This window comes from Notolepis coatsorum (genome assembly GCF_963971535.1).
Source record: "Notolepis coatsorum genome assembly, chromosome: 12".
Lineage (NCBI taxonomy): Eukaryota > Metazoa > Chordata > Actinopteri > Aulopiformes > Paralepididae > Notolepis > Notolepis coatsorum.
Window position 1 is genome coordinate 79269529 of NC_140176.1, and position 15799 is coordinate 79285327.

Here is a 15799-nt window from a genome sequence, read left to right on the forward strand (position 1 = left end):
AAGCAATAGCACCCGAACGGTTGGAGCAGCCGTTAGCTTGATGCTATTCTGTTGAACGTGCTTTGATTTTTAACATGTTTTACACTCTTGACCACGACGTCATCCTTGACAGGGGATGTTCGTCGACCCTGCCTGAGCCTAGACGGGGATTGCGTCAACAAAGAGGACTGTAGCGACTGGTGGAGCGGCGACGCTGCCCGGATCGAACAACACGGGACGGCTGTGTTCTACGGTGGCTTGTGACTGCACTTCGCTGATCTGCGTTCCGGGCAGGTACGGGGTTGGCCAGACCTCATAACACGTCTTCTGGTTTTACCTTGCTAAGTGTATTGTGAATAACGGTGTTTTTTCCCAAAACGTGTGTTGTTGCAATGCATTTGAGATACGTTGCGGGTTGTGTGTGAGCTGTTTTTGTCACTGGCAGTTAGCTTCTTCGTGCAGATCGTGATGTATTGATCTGGTTGTTGTGTGAGAAACATCATGGTGTTTATGTGTACCGTGTACTCACTACTAAGGCAACTAACCTATGAAGCTATGCTTGGTGACGAGTGAGTGAAAGAATGTTCTTTCTCAGACTGTAATGACAATGAACAGTGAGTTCACACATTAACAGGTTTTCCTGTTTTAACTGGCCGTATTGAGGGTAAAATAGGAGGATTGTGTTTCCCCCCCCGGTTCCCTGGGGACTTTATCACCTCCTATCAGACATGTTGTGCATTAATTGTGTCTTTTGTGTGATAGGGATACGATGTAACTCTCAGCTTGATTGCTGAGGTTGTGCTAAATCTGCTGGAGAAACTTATTTCCTAAAGGGAAATTGGTTTGGTTGCTGTCATGTGTGCTTAGCAAGGCCTGTGGTCGATACTAATCAAGAATGATGTATTCTCTCATTGTGAAAAAAACGGCGTTCCTCTGTTGAGTGTTTTTGCCATTTTTTGTAGGTGATGATGGGTTGTGTGTGTCATGTGACCTACAACTGGGTTGTACTGGCCACAGAAGCACATGTGTATGTTGGACCGGGGTTCTTAGAGCCCTCTCTATTCTGTGTTTTTCCTTAGTAAAAATCAGATAGCAGGTTAGCTCGTGCGCTGTGTGGAGCTGTGAAACGCTTCATAGAGCTGACTATGACTGTGTCATATTCTCTTTTTGTCGTTACGTCGTATCATGGGTGTGGGGTCGTAAAGGGGTGAACTGGTAACCTTTCCTCTCCCCATTGTTCTGTCGGTCAGGGGTACACCCCCTGTCCTTCAAGGTTCCCGTCACGTGGCGGTTCGGCACGTTACGGGGGGGGGGGGGGGGGGGGGAGGGAGTTCCTGGTCCCACGGCCTGGTATATTGGGCGTGTGCACCGCAGGAATTCCCCCGCCATAGAGTACGTCACCGTGCGCGTCTCTGTTGGTAGGACTTCCGTGTGCTGTTCAGGTCCATGTGATGGATCTGTTTTCAGGGGGGGTGGTCAGGGCTCCTCCTCACCAAGCGCCTACTCAGGCCTTCTGTGAGTTCGGACTCCTTCTTCCATGTGAGGAAGCCTCCATCAGAGTACAGAGCCTTCCTCCTCAGATTGTCAAAGTGAGTGGACCCTCTAGAAGGGTCCTTTTCTATTGTATGTATATTCGATTCAATTCGTTTATTGAGTGTGTATGGGTTCGGTGCCTCTTCCCCGGAGGCCCTAAAACCAGTTTTTTACATGGCTCAAGGTGCAATATATTCTTTTCAATCTGTACAGCTCGCGTGGGAAGTCTCTCTGGGGATCCCCGTCTCTTTCCTATGGGAGGGTGGTGGGATGTAAAAATGTGAAATTTTTTTACCCCGGCTGTGTAGACTGGGATACATACTGTTGATGCTTCCTTCTTTCTATTCCAGAAGTGTTGGAGTTAGGGAGTGTCACACCCCTCTTGTCGTTCCCCTGGGCGCCTTGGGGATTCAATGACAGGTCTAAATAGCCTGTTCATTGATGGGGGTGTGTCCCGACGCACGTATAGTGCTAGCTCGCTGTAAACAGGCGATTGACTGGCACGCCTTAGTTGCTTGTGGTTGAAACAGCGTTTTTATAAAGCAACTGAGATGGGGGTTTTTCCTCTTCCGGCGACCACATCCCATGACCTGGGTGGGTTGTCGACGGATTCTCGTTCATGTCTGGGGGATGATGACGGGATGGATCTGAACATATGTAGTGGGGTCTCACGCCCTTGGGGTGGGCCACCAGGCGCGGTTCGTCCCGACGTCTGGGTGGCGCCTTCTTTTCATGTTAAGATCAACACGCATATCTGCCCTTCTCCTGGAGTAGGCATGTCGGCGTGGTTAGGGCACGGGACTGGTTCTGGTCACGCTGGTCCAGATCAGTTGAACCCGTTGTCCGCCGGGGATGCAGATCTGCTGTTCTGGTACCCTGAGGGACTTGGGCTTTTTTCAGGGGGAAAAATGCCAGGTCGGTCTGGGTGTCACAGGGTTAAGCGCTATGGAGACCCTGGTTGGGTATGTTTTTACTCAGCACTGTCGTCATGGCTTACAGCCATGCCATTCTGTACGCGCTCGATCTCGTCGGATCTCGGCCGCTACACAGGTTGGTCCTGGTTAGTACTTGGTTGGGAGACCGCCGGGGAATACCAGGTACGGTGTGCTTAGGGGCTGGTTCTCCATTATTTTTCGCTCCTCTCTCACGCATGGCGAAGAGGGGCCTGTGGGGGTGGTTTTTTGACCTCCTCTGGTGACCCTGTGCTTCCCGTACCGCCAGGCCCGGTCCGAAGTGATGTTTGCGACCCGTAGGCCTGGGTTAACCCTTTTTGGAAACTGAAACACTTGTACTGCGGTATAGCCGGTGTATACCCGCAGGTGTGTTTTGGAGTTTTTTCTTGAGGGGTTATAGGAACAACCACCGCATTGGGTAACACCGAGGTGGTTGATTCCCTGGTGTGTTGGAGCAGTGTCAACTCCCGGGTTCACCGTTTGAGGGTGCCCCTGCACGTTCATGACGTCTGCCAATCGTGTCAGCCTTCTCTGCCTCGACCCCTCTGGGTGGGGGTTGTTAAATGGAGGCTTGGTCATGCAACACCGCCAGCTTACGCTCCTTCCGCCGGGGCGGCTGTGTTCAGCTGTCCCCTCTGGCGCCTGTCTCGTCCGCAGTCTCCAGGCTAGGGTTAACAGCCTGTTGCCTGGTTTTTCCCCGGTGCGCTGCCTGCTTCCGTTGGTTAACCTTTTTTGTGTGCTTACGGCCATGCTGACTGCCTATTCTGCAGGGTCAGTGTGCCAGGCGGTGTACTATTGGGGGGACGGGGCCCGCTCGGCTTACGGCCATACCGACCTGAACACGCCCGGTCTCGTCCGATCTCGGAAGCTGGGCAGGTTCTGGCCTGGTTGGTTCCGCCTGGGAATACCAGGTGCAGTAACTGAGGGGCCTTTGTCCGAATACGCTGGCGATGTGGGGGGCGGGGCACTACGTGCCCACCTGGTGGGGTCTTGATGCTGGCATCATGGACTTCTCCGGGCCCCCATTCCAGGGAGTCCAGTCCTTTTGGTGGGTCTGGGTCTTCCTTCGTGCTCCGCTGCTACGGCCTTGCCACGGGGTTGGGTTTGCCCTTGACCCCGTGATTCTGGGGGCAGTAACGAGGTTGTTCCTCCGTTCGTTCCCGGGTGGCATGCGGGTTGTGCGTGTGTGTAGTCGTGGGGTCGAGCCACGGTCTGCTCACCCTGTGCGTTGAGTTGCTTGAGTGCCTCTTCGCACGGTCGGGTCCGTCGCCCTCCCGTGACGTCCCTAATAGGGGGGCTACCCTCCATTAGGGGGGGTCGGGGGGGCTCGGCCCTCCCTGTTCTGATGGTTTTGGGGGGCTGTCAGCGGGGTGTATTTGTCAGCCAAGTGGCTCCGCTTGGCCTCCCTTGTGCAGTAGCGATGCCAAGCTAAGCCACTAACGATACAGAACGTTAGGTTATGACTATAACCAAGTTCTGTTAGTTAGGGGCGATGCTTGGCATCGGACGCCGCTGCAGCCCTTGTCCTCACCTTGTGGTGAAAGCTTGGGAAGGAGGAGAGCAGGTGACCACACACCTGCTTATGAAGGTAAGCTGATGAGGGGTGTGGTCAGACTAATACTGGTATTAGAGGTACATTTGTGGTTTATTCAGTACGCGTGCACGTACGCGAGATAGTGCAGTAGCGATGCCAAGCATCGCCCCTAACTAACAGAACTTGGTTATAGTCATAACCTAACGTTTTGTCTCTAAATACCTTGCTGTCCGTGCCAAAGACGGTGTTAGTCCAGAGACCTTGTTCAACACCTTACTGACCATGTTTCGGCCGTCTAAGTTACCAAGATACAACCTAGGTATTTCACAGATTATTTTGTGGTTATGTAGTCCGAATTTAATTTGACCTTGAATTCCGGGCTCTTACCTAATTTGTTACCAATGCCTCTGTTTCACTGCCGATAGTGAAACTGAATCCTAACCGATAATTGCTCCCAGCCGATACCGAGCTCTGATCCAGATACCTCTCAGCCGATACCTCTGATCCAGACACCTCTCAGCTGATACCTCTGATCCAGACACCTCTCAGCCGATACCTCTGATCCAGACACCTCTCAGCCGATACCTCTGATCCAGACACCTCTCAGCCGATACCTCTGATCCAGATACCTCTCAGCTGATACCTCTGATCCAGACACCTCTCAGCCGATACCGAGCTCTGATCCAGACACCTCTCAGCCGATACCGAGCTCTGATCCAGACACCTCTCAGCCGATACCGAGCTCTGATCCAGACACCTCTCAGCCGATACCGAGCTCTGATCCAGACACCTCTCAGCCGATACCGAGCTCTGATCCAGACACCTCTCAGCCAATACCGAGCTCTGATCCAGATACCTCTCAGCCGATACCTCTGATCCAGATACCTCTCAGCCGATACCTCTGATCCAGACACCTCTCAGCCGATACCTCTGATCCAGATACCTCTCAGCCGATACCTCTGATCCAGATACCTCTCAGCCGATACCTCTGATCCAGATAGCTCTCACATGTCGTATCTCTAGCTAGCCAAGTCTCTCCGGAGTTTTCTGTAGTTATAGAAAAACGAATGGACTATGAACAGATTGCTCTTAGCTTCCTTCTGTGGTGCAGATGTTGCTGTTCTAGTGTAGATTTCTCTGTGCTAAAGCAGGGGATTTTGCGACGGCTTAAAAAAGGAGAAATCGCTATCTAGTCAAAACTAGCTTAACATTGCAGATCAAGTCACCTGACGTCACCGTGACTGTGGAGGGCCCTTATGTAAACAAGACAAAAGTATTTTTGCAACATCCGGTCACTTAATGTTAGCAATGTGGCTCTTAAAATTAGGCTAGTTAGCAAAACATATAATCCTCCTGTAAAACTAAATTATACCTTCTCACCCACACAGTTTAACACTTTGATCGCCATGGTTAAATTCATAATTTACCATCCCTAGCCAGCTCTATTTGTCTATGGAGAAGTTCCCCTTCTTTGCAGGGCTATAACTTTTTAAATTGTATTGCTAAATTGACATTATTATGGCCCATTCAATGTCCTATATATATTGTTCAGGGTGTAGCAACGTTATACTTTTTCATTCACATATTCATACTAAAATACGGTCTAAAGCAGACCTGGGCATTGTACGGCCCGCTGATTCTGATTCTGACCGGCCCGCGAAAGATTACATGATAATAAATTATTATTATTTTTATTATTATTTTTTTTATATATATATTTTTTTTAACTTTTTTCTTTTCATGTCAACGTTCACACGCACAATATACGCTTAGGAGACATGCTCAGAAGATGTTGGTTCTCTTTGGATCCACCTACATATGTGAACAGACATTCTCATTCTCGTTTACCAAGTCCAGGTACAGATCTCTCTCACTGATGAACATCTGGCAGCTGTGCTTCGCATCTCCACCTCAGACATGCAACCTGACTTTGATGGACTTGTTAAAGCTCAACAGAGACTGGATTTCTCACACTGAATGAAACAAAAAAGAACTGAAGAACACTCAAATGTGGAAATATAACAAGTGAAATGGGACACTTGATATTTTTTTTTCTTAAATGTTTAATATAGGCATGTAAAGTAAAAAAGGCTACAAAACTGTGACACTTTTCTTTACACAGTTCAGTGACATGTCTTGTTTATTTTTGCTATAAGATGATGTGATGTCTTTAGAAAGCTAAGAAAATCCTTGTTTCAATAGTATATGAAACTCAAAATGCCCTTTGTTATTAATGTTTCACATTTTGTTTATCATTTTGGAAATAAATTCTATTTGAATAAATGATATTTTTGAAAGCTAACCTCACCTTTTAATTGCCAAATAATAACATACACTCTTACCAGGGGTCAAAACAATGCCATTTACTGCTTTTTATATAGAAATAAAATGTATATTATGCATAATTGAGTTTGGAATTTTGGCCCGGCCCCCCAACATATTTTCAGTTGCTCATTCGGCCCCCCGGGAAAAATAATTGCCCACCCCTGGTCTAAAGTATAAGTATGTTTTTATCGTTTTCTGCAGCTTTCTCCAGAACTTGATTTATAGCCCCAAATGCATTATATTGATGATGAAATATAGTTTGATAGCGATCGGTGCCAGATAAAAAATGTCAACTGGAGGTACTTCTAGACATTACTACGTATCATCTGATGTTGACCGGATGGGCGGGGGGTCGTTTATAATTCCGTGGGCAACGTTATATCATTCATCTAGGGTGGGTCATATGATCATCAGATCAGTTAGTATAGAAGATGTTAGAAAATAACGTTGAAACTCACCGTACCTTCCTCGCGGCGTTGGGCGATCAGCTTGGAGTAGACATTTTGCTATTATGGGATGTTGATCTAGATGAACCATTTCCAGGTTGTATAATACTATATACGTCCAAATAACGTTGTTTATTGAGTTAGGGCGAGCGATTGATTATCTAGTGTGTCGAGATGGAGTCCGGCTAACGATCGCGAGTGCCTGGACGAAATATGGATGAGCACTTCCTGTTTGGCGCGTCACTTCCTGTTGGCCGATCTGCCGATCGGCCACCAGATGGCGCTCTTGAACCGTTAGACAGTTGAGTGGAGCTCAGCAGTATATCTCAGGTCCCCGGAGGAGAAATATGATTTCGATCACAGATTTTTGAAATATTGATATCAAAGACGTGTTACGGCGTCTTCGGCAGAATGAGCATGGCGGGGAAAGACGAGTTACGGCGTTCCCGGCGATTAAAGTGTTAATGGACAAAATTACTAGGAAAACACGCCATAGGCAGAAAAGAATTCCATTACTTTCACAGAGTAGTAGACCTTTAGTTTGGGGTCATTGGATAAAAATGATTGCCATGTAATCCATTTTTCTCCACAAGGGCTCCACATGCTTCTATGCATAGGCATTATTCATGCACAGGACAATACACACACGCGCGCGCGCACGCACACACACAGCAAATCTATCAATACTAACCTTTCATTTTTATTTAATCCTCTCTAGAATTATACGTCACAATTTCATTTTTGTCTTCTTTCTCCTTTTGTTTCACACGTCTCTCCATTTCTCTCTCTCTCCCTCTCATCAATTCCCCCCCCCTCTCTCTCTCTATCACTTCCCTCTCCCCTCCTCCGCTCTGTCTCACTCTCTCTCTCACTCTTCATCTCTCTCTCTCCCTCTCACACATACTGTGATCACTTCTCCCCCCCCCCCTCTCACTAATCAAACCCCCCCCCCTCTCTCTCTCTTCATCGGACTCTCCCTCTCTCTCTCTCTGTCAGGAGGAGATTTGACAGCGAAGGACTTGGGTCGTAACATGACCCCCAGGGAATGGGCCATGTTCACGGGCCGCTACGAGACGGCCTGGCTAATGTCCCGCCTGCTGAACCGGCCCTGCCCCCACCAGATCTGTGACGCCTACAGGTACGTACTGCAGGTTAATCTGTTGTTAGTCTCCGAGTGCAATCACAATCACATTCATTCACTGAGTACATTACGCATGCAAGGAATCTGGCTCGGTGTGTCACTCACACAAAGAGGACAACAATAACACATCTGGAATGATATAAAAACCAAAATAACAAATGATATAAAAACTAAAATAACAAATGATATAAAAACTAAAATAACAAATGATATAAAAACAAAAATACCACATCTAGAATGATATAAAAACTAAAATAACAAATAATTTGGGTTCCCACTGGTTGTAAGCCAGCAAGGGGGGTAGAAGATCTGTCGGTAGTAGGACGTCTGGTCAACGATGACTAGGGAGACTTCAGGTACAGAAGCCGGTGCAGTAGCCTCTTGATCCACAGACGAATACAGCTTGGTTCTCTTGTAGACTGTAGCTCCACAGGGAAGAAAGCTAGTCGGCCTCAGGCTCTCTGGGCGCCGACTCGACTTGACTCCTCTCGGGGTAAATCCAACACGTGCAGGCGTCGGCGATTATCCGCTCCATAAATCACAGGACCAAAGCAAATATATTCCAGCCGCAAAGGGCTATGCGGTCGTCGGGTAGATTAATCCAGTGTACATGTCCATACGGTTCTCGCCTAGGTCTCCTCGGGTGAAAGCGCCATGCGGTCGGCCCAGCCTGGATAAGAACTCTAGCTAATACGAGAAAGCGTTGGAGATGCTGGTCACTGTAGGATTCTAACCGCACGATACACTATACACAAATAGACTATTAAAGACTTAATAGAAATATGTCGCACTCAACGGTATAGCGCCAAACTCTGACAATTCAGTTATTAATTCGCACGCGGTCTCGATGCTCTATTCTGAGGCCAAACAGGCCATACTTCACCGCACGTTGTATCGTGGGTGAGGCTTCAACTTATCGGTAACATACTAAGGCTAAGGGTACGGAGGTAAGGGGCTTCTATATTCACCTGCGCCGTATTTATACGCACGGTGAACAAACTAGTTCCACTCTCATCTCTGTCGCGTATCCCTGGGCAAGGCCGGGCATGTCCAGACACATCTTGACGGTGACTTTGAACCTGGCTCCGGAGGCCGGTCCCTGGCGCCGGTGGACCGCTGTCCAATAGGAGAATGAACTATTATGGTCTGGGCTAAAGGGATATTCCGTGTATATGTACAAGGAATATACAGGGGATATCAAACGATATACAAATACTATGCAATATATATCAATAAATAAATATATATATTCGGTTTAATCTGATCCTTTGTAACAGCCGCCCCCTAATTAGTCCCACCTAATTAGCTAAGCAGAGACAGATTAACCGCACTGTCCACTACTCAATGTCTGTTGTGAGGGGTCTGTCAGTTCACAAAGTCATGGGGTCATGGTCGTCATCGATGGTATCGGGGAGCCTTGGCAGTTCTATTAGCCTCGCCACGGGTCGGGTGTAGGTCCGCCCTTGGACGAGCACTTCGGCTGCTCGGACCTTTCCGTCGGCACCGGTGATCACTTTGCTTACGCGGCCGGCCGGCCACATAGCTCGGGGTAGTGACTGGTCGATAATCATGACGACTGTTCCTTCTGTCAAATTGTCTCTCTCTTTCACCCATTTCTGGCGGGTCTGTAGAGACGGTAGGTAGTGGAGCAGGAAGCTGTTCCAAAACTTGTCAGCCAGTACTTGACTGTACCTCCACATTCTTCGGCCGTTCGCTTCTTCAGGCCTGTACATTGTCTGTGGTAGCGCAGGGTCCAGCCGCCCCATCAAGAGTGTGTTGGGGGTGACTGGGTCGACATCTGCTACATCGCTTGAGACGTAACCGAGGGGCTTTGAGTTCAATACTCCCTCGATCTCCGTGAGGACTGTCATTAAGACTTCTTCCGCCACGGTCTGGGCCCCAAGCACGGCGTACAGGGCTGTCTTTATTGAACGTACTTCTCGTTCCCAAGTTCCACCGAAGTGAGGTGCGTTCGGGGGATTAAACTGGAAGTCAATCTGGTATGGAGCGAGGTGGGTCTTAAGTTCTGGGCCCATAGCTTGGAAGCTCTCTCTCAGCTCTCTTTCTCCGCCTTTGAAGTTTGTCCCGTGATCAGACAACAATATAGACGGTTTACCTTTCCGCGATGTGAATCTTCGGAAGGCCATAAGGAATGAGTCTGTGCTCATGGTTGGAAGGAGTTCTATATGCATCGCTCGGGTGGTCATGCATTTGAATACAATACCCCACCGCTTCTCGGTGCCTCTTCCTTTCTTTATATACAGCGGGCCGAAACAGTCCATACCGGTGGAGTGAAAGGGCTTGTCGCCGAGTCGGAGGCGACAGGGAGGTAGGTCAGCCATCCGGGGTATACTGGGCTGCGCTCGCCACTTAGGACAGTCTAGACAGGTTCGCTGGAAGCGCCGCACTGCTTCTCTCCCTTGCAGTATCCAATAACGACGTCTGATCTCCGCGAAGACTCTCTCTGCCCCGGCGTGATGCACATCCTCGTCGTATTTCTTTATGATCAGCTCTGTGACCTTGTGTCGGCTGTTTAAGACTATCGGGTACTTGACGTCATCCGGTAAGTCTGGAGCTCTCCGCAGACGACCACCCACTCTGATGAGACCATGGGCGTCGCTCTCGGGGGCTAGGTGGTGCAGTCTGCTGTCTGATGGGACAGGCTTTGATCCCTGTAGACAGTCTAGCTCATCGGGGAACGAGTCTCTCTGGGCTCGTTGTAGTAGAAGAAGTTCTGCTTCTTCGTAGTCAGCTGCAGTAATGTCAGTAGTGAGCTGAACCTCTGGGTGGTGCCACAGGAATGTCTTTAGCTGCGCACTCTCTAGGGTGAGGCAATCGTCTATGTCGGGGTCTGTGGAGACGAGTGTGTTCAATCCACAGAACATAGATTTCTTGTTTTCTGCCTCCTCTTTACTCGCTTCCCGTGGGGTGGGTGTAGGCCACTCTTCTTCCGGGAGCTTGAGGAACTCTGGCCCGTCACTGTATAGGTTGTGACGGGTGAGGTCATCCAGGGACATTCCCCGGGTGATGACGTCAGCTGGGTTGTGTTTTGTGTCCACATACCTCCAGCTTGCTACTTCTGTTAAATCTTGAATCTCTGTGACTCTGACTCCCACGAAGACCTTGTATCTGCACGAATCGGACCGGATCCATGTGAGTGCTGTCGTGGAGTCTGACCACAAGATTGTTCTTTGCACCGGAATGGTGAGTTCACGTTGGATTAACGTGGCGAGTTGCGCTCCTGCTAGGGCTGCGCAGAGCTCTAGACGCGGGATCGATTGTTGCTTTCGTGGGGCTATTCTTGAGCGAGCCAGGATGAAAGCAGTATGTATTTCTCCTCCCTCCTCTCGGGCACGCAAGTAGGCCACCGAACCGTAGGCTACTTCGGAGGCGTCGCTGAAAATGTGCAGGTCCATCTGGCACGTCTCCGGCCTCACTGTGGGTGGGAAGTAGCTGCGGCGTATGTTAACACCTGGAAGTGAGCTGAGTTCCGTCTCCCACTCTCTCCATGTGGATGCAAGGTGTTCGGGTATGGGGTCGTCCCAGCCCTGGTCCTTGTCCCATAACGCTCTTACAATCATCTTTGCCCTGGTGGTGTAAGGTAGAATACATCCCAACGGGTCATATTGTCTGGCGAGTGTTCTGTATACACTCCGTCTGGTGGTCAGTAGTGCAGTCGACCTTCCCTGCTCCTTGGTCAGGGGTGTGTGTTTATAATGGAGCGAGTCTGTTTTGAAGCGCCAGACTAGTCCTAATGTCATTTCTTGGGCTTCTCCTGGGATGGTCGCCATCCAGGTCTCGCTGCTTGCTGCCTTGTCCTCGGGGGAGAGGCTGCGCAATACTTGCGGGTCGCTGCTGGCCCACTGCCTGAGATCAAAGCCGCCTTTGATCAGGGAGGCGCGGAGCTTGAGTAGAAGGGCCTCGGCTTCTTCTGGCGTCGAGACGCTTTGCAGACAGTTGTCCACGTAGAAACTATTTTCTACACTTTTTCGGACCTCTTCATCAGCTGCTGGGTCCTCTGCGACGTGTTTTTGCAGTGCAAACGTAGCACAGCATGGGCTGCATGTGGTTCCGAAAGGGAGGACTTCCCATTGATAGATGGCTGGTTGCTCATCCCCGATCCTCTCTCTCCATAGGAACCGCAGCAGGGGCTTGTCCTCTGGGGAGAGGCTGCGCAATACTGGGGGGTCGCAGCTGGCCCGCTGCCGGAGATCAAAGCCGTCTTTGATCAGGGAGGCGCGGAGCAGCGCACGACGTCGCCAGTCAATTTTCTTTATGTGTCCCGCTGTGATTCGCTTGTTAATCTCAGCGCGGTACACAGTCTCTTGAGCGGGGTCTCTGGGTAGGCGCCGCTCTGTGTTCAATAGATACCGCTCCGTCGCTTCTTTTGGGGCGTGGAAGGTGGGCATACCCTCTCGCCTCAAGAGTGGAGTTGCGTATCTCATCACTCCGTTGACTTTGACTCTCTTTGTCCCTTGCTCGAGGAGTGCTATGGCGTAAATGTCTTCCTTGGAACGAATGTCTTTCTTTTCGTTCTTAAAGGGCATTGTCTCTAGTGTCCATAGCCTCTCGACATGCTGTAGGAGGGTGGTGTCTTCTTCTGTCACTCTGGAGTGGAGGCAGCTAGTGGCTGCTGTTCGGTTAAGAGACTTAGCGAGGGGGCCTTGTAGTGTCCATCCTAGGCGGGTCTCGACTGCTGCAGGACAGCCTCTGGGCCCTGTGTGGACCCGGTCTATCGGGACTATGAGGTCTGCATGGTCGGAGCCTATCAGCAGGGTCGGGGTGGCGCCGTCTATGAGCGGGATAGGTAGTTGACGCAGGTGCACATATTTATCCATCAGCTTGGCGATGGGGTAGGTATACTGCGACAGGCCTATTTCTTGGCTGGTGAAAGCATTAGTAATCCTATACCGTCTCTCTGGCTGCCCGCTTGCTGCGATAGTGAAGGAGACATTCTCGCCCTTTATCGTCTTTAGATCTCTTCTTATTGTCCGAATCGTCATCTGGTTTTCGCTCCCCCGCAGCCCCAGCTGGGCCGCAGCGGACGCGAGGAGAAGGGTCTTCTCTGACCCGTCGTCAAGGACGGCGTAAGTGTCCATGACCTTGTCTTGGTAACTCAGTGTTACGCGGACCACCTTTAAGAGCACTCGGGCGCCCCCGCTGCTGGCGGGGTCAATGTACATAACACTTGCCTTTGTGCTGCTTGAGGGTGCAGGCTTTCTTCTGTTACTGTCGTGTAGGACATCTAGGTGGGCTCCGTCACACCGACTACACCTCTTTAGGCGGCAGTCGGCTGCCATGTGACTGCGCGCACATCGGTAACAGCGTCGGTTGGACTTTATCCATTGACCCACCTCGTCGGCGGTCATCTTCTTGAACGTGTCACATTGTGACAACCAGTGTTCTTTTTCGCAGTACGGGCACACCATCTTCCACTTCTCTTTCATCGAGGGGGTACTGTGGTTCTTGCTGCTCGGTACTGGTTCTGATTGGTGCATGACGGTCACCAATCTTCGGCCATCGTTTGCTCTCCTAGGTCCCTCTCTGGAGCTTGGGGTGCTCCGCATGAACGTATCCAACCGTAGGCTGTTGACTTCTCTCGCCAGGAAGTCGGCTAGGTCTAGGAGGGATGGCTCGGGACCGTTAGGATCACGGTGGTCTCTTTGCCGCCTGAAGCGCTCTTGTCGGGCGGGCGGGAGCTTCTCTAAAATCCTCTCGACATTAGAGTTCGCGTACAGTTCGTGCATACCCTTTTCTCTTTGCGCCCCCAGCATCCCTACCAGGGATTGTACCTTGATAGACAGGTCATCTAGTGAGCGATTGTCTGTGGCTGGGGGTAGGCGGTCGATATGCCTTATCTCTTGTATTACGTAATCCCATATGCGTCCATATCTTTGGTCGAGTGCTGCTAGAGCCGCTGTGTATGGGGTAGTAGAGGTGGCATAGGCCAGCGCTATATTGTGTGCTCGGGGCACCTTGAGGTGCTTCAGTAGGATAGCATACTTGTACGGTTCGTCTGCTACATCGGACATCATTGTCTCTAAGCACATTCGTAGCTCCGTGTACTGTGCTCTGTTCTCGTGGGTGAAGTCCGGAAACGTCGGTGTGCCAATGTATGATGCCATGGATGGCTGGCACATCGGTGAGCGTTGGAAGAGAGGCCTCTTAGGCGAGTCTCCTCTTACGCCTCTTGGTGGGCTGGTACCTGCTGGGTACCATGGCCCGCGTATCCAGGTGCTATTCCTCTGGGCTGGTCGTGCGTCAAGCTCACCCGTGAATTGAGTCGGGGGTCTGTAGCGCAGAGCCGCGGGGATAGAGCCTGGGCTGTACTGGACCTCCTGGTCCTGTGGAGTTCTGTGCTGCTGTCGGGCTTGACTCTCCTCCTCTCCCTCTTCTTCTTGCTCTGGCAGGTCCTCTAGATCCTGTAGTCGTCTATTTAGCCTCTCCGCGGTGTAGACCGTTTCTTCCTTGTAGCTGGTCCTCGCGTGGACCGGTCGGGGAAGGAGTTCGGAGGGGGGTATAGGCTCTCTCTGGTGGTCGGGCTCAGGGTCGTTTGATCGGGTAGGGGAGGGTGCCCTTGACCCGTGTCTTGACGAGGCCCTGGAACCCCGTGCGGAGGGAGGGGGTGTCGCCCTGGCGATCAGCTGCTCCATTATCTGCGCTTGTAATCGGTCGCGCTCGGCTTCGCGCTTGGTGAGAGCGATGTCGCGCTCTGCTTCTCTTTGGGCACCGGCAGCGGCGCGCTGGGCTTCGGCGGCGGCGCGCTCTGCTTCTCTTTGGGCACCGGCAGAGGCGCGCTGGGCTTCGGCGGCGGCGCGCTCTGCTTCGGCGGCGGCGTGCTCTGCTTCGGCCCGGTCTCTTACCATATTCTCTTCCGTCTGAAGGCGTCTAATCTCTAGACGTATACGATCTTCGTCACTCCGTTGCTGCGCTTGAAGGCGTTCTCTTTCCATGGAAGAATGTTCGCGCTCGCTAAGCATCTGTGCTTGGAGTCGATCACGCTCTGTAGAGGCTGCTAGGCTGGCGAGGAATGCCTGTGCCAGCATCTTGTCCGCCCCGCTGGGGGAAGACGCTGGTTGAGGTGATCCGCTCCTGGCAGTACTCGTTGGAGATCTGTTCTCCTGTGGCGAGTCCTGGAGATCCATCTCCGGGGTCTCTTCTTCTTGTAGCGGGTAGAGTTCCATCCCTGGAGAGCTGTCTTTATCCTGGAGCTCTCCGGGGACTACTTCTTCGGTCTTGGCGGGGGGTAAAGTCGTGTCAGGTCCCTCCTGGTCCCTACCGTGAGCTTGGTCAGTTACATTAGAACCCACTAGGGCCTCTATTGGCGGGGTAACCTGGGCGATAGGGTCGGACATAATTTTACTATCTACTTTTTCCGCGTTTACCGTCTGTAGAAGGCTAGGTAGTATACTGGCAACGTAATCCTCTAAGTACTGAGGTGTCTGCCGTCTACGCTGCGGGCGATCTACTTTAGGAGAACCGTTTTGTGGAGTGTTCATCATAGGCCATGTCAATATTAATACCACTATATTAATATTACACTAGTTACCATCCGGCTCGAAGGACCAATTGTAACTGAGGGGTACAATTCCCTGACTGTATTGATAAGTATGGTATCATTAAACCACTACCGCTTTATGTACTTTAACTACTGGCCATACAGTACACGATATATGAATATGATGAACACTTCCCACAATGAAATCGGTTCCAGTCAAAGGTATTAATCAAGTATTTAATGGAGCAAAAGGTACATAGGATACTTTACATTATTCTTTGAATGCACTTGTAAGGCAAAGGAATATGCGTAGGCAAATCAATAACGAATGTCCATTCTCTGGTTACGCAGGAGGTAATTATACAACCTGAATCTGAGGGAATTATATCT

The 15799-nt window shown here is 50.6% G+C and overlaps 1 protein-coding gene across 1 annotated transcript in view; it reads left to right on the top strand.

Moving 5' to 3' along the window:
* The window catches only part of LOC311237641 (ankyrin repeat domain-containing protein 33B-like), a gene marked incomplete at both ends in the record, with an annotated part of 93044 nt that overhangs the window by 60091 nt on the left and 17154 nt on the right, over window positions 1-15799 (top strand). Inside the window, 1 exon segment of the mRNA XM_084325587.1 lies at window positions 7767-7908. Within this exon segment, the coding sequence (XP_084181713.1) occupies window positions 7767-7908 (142 nt within the window).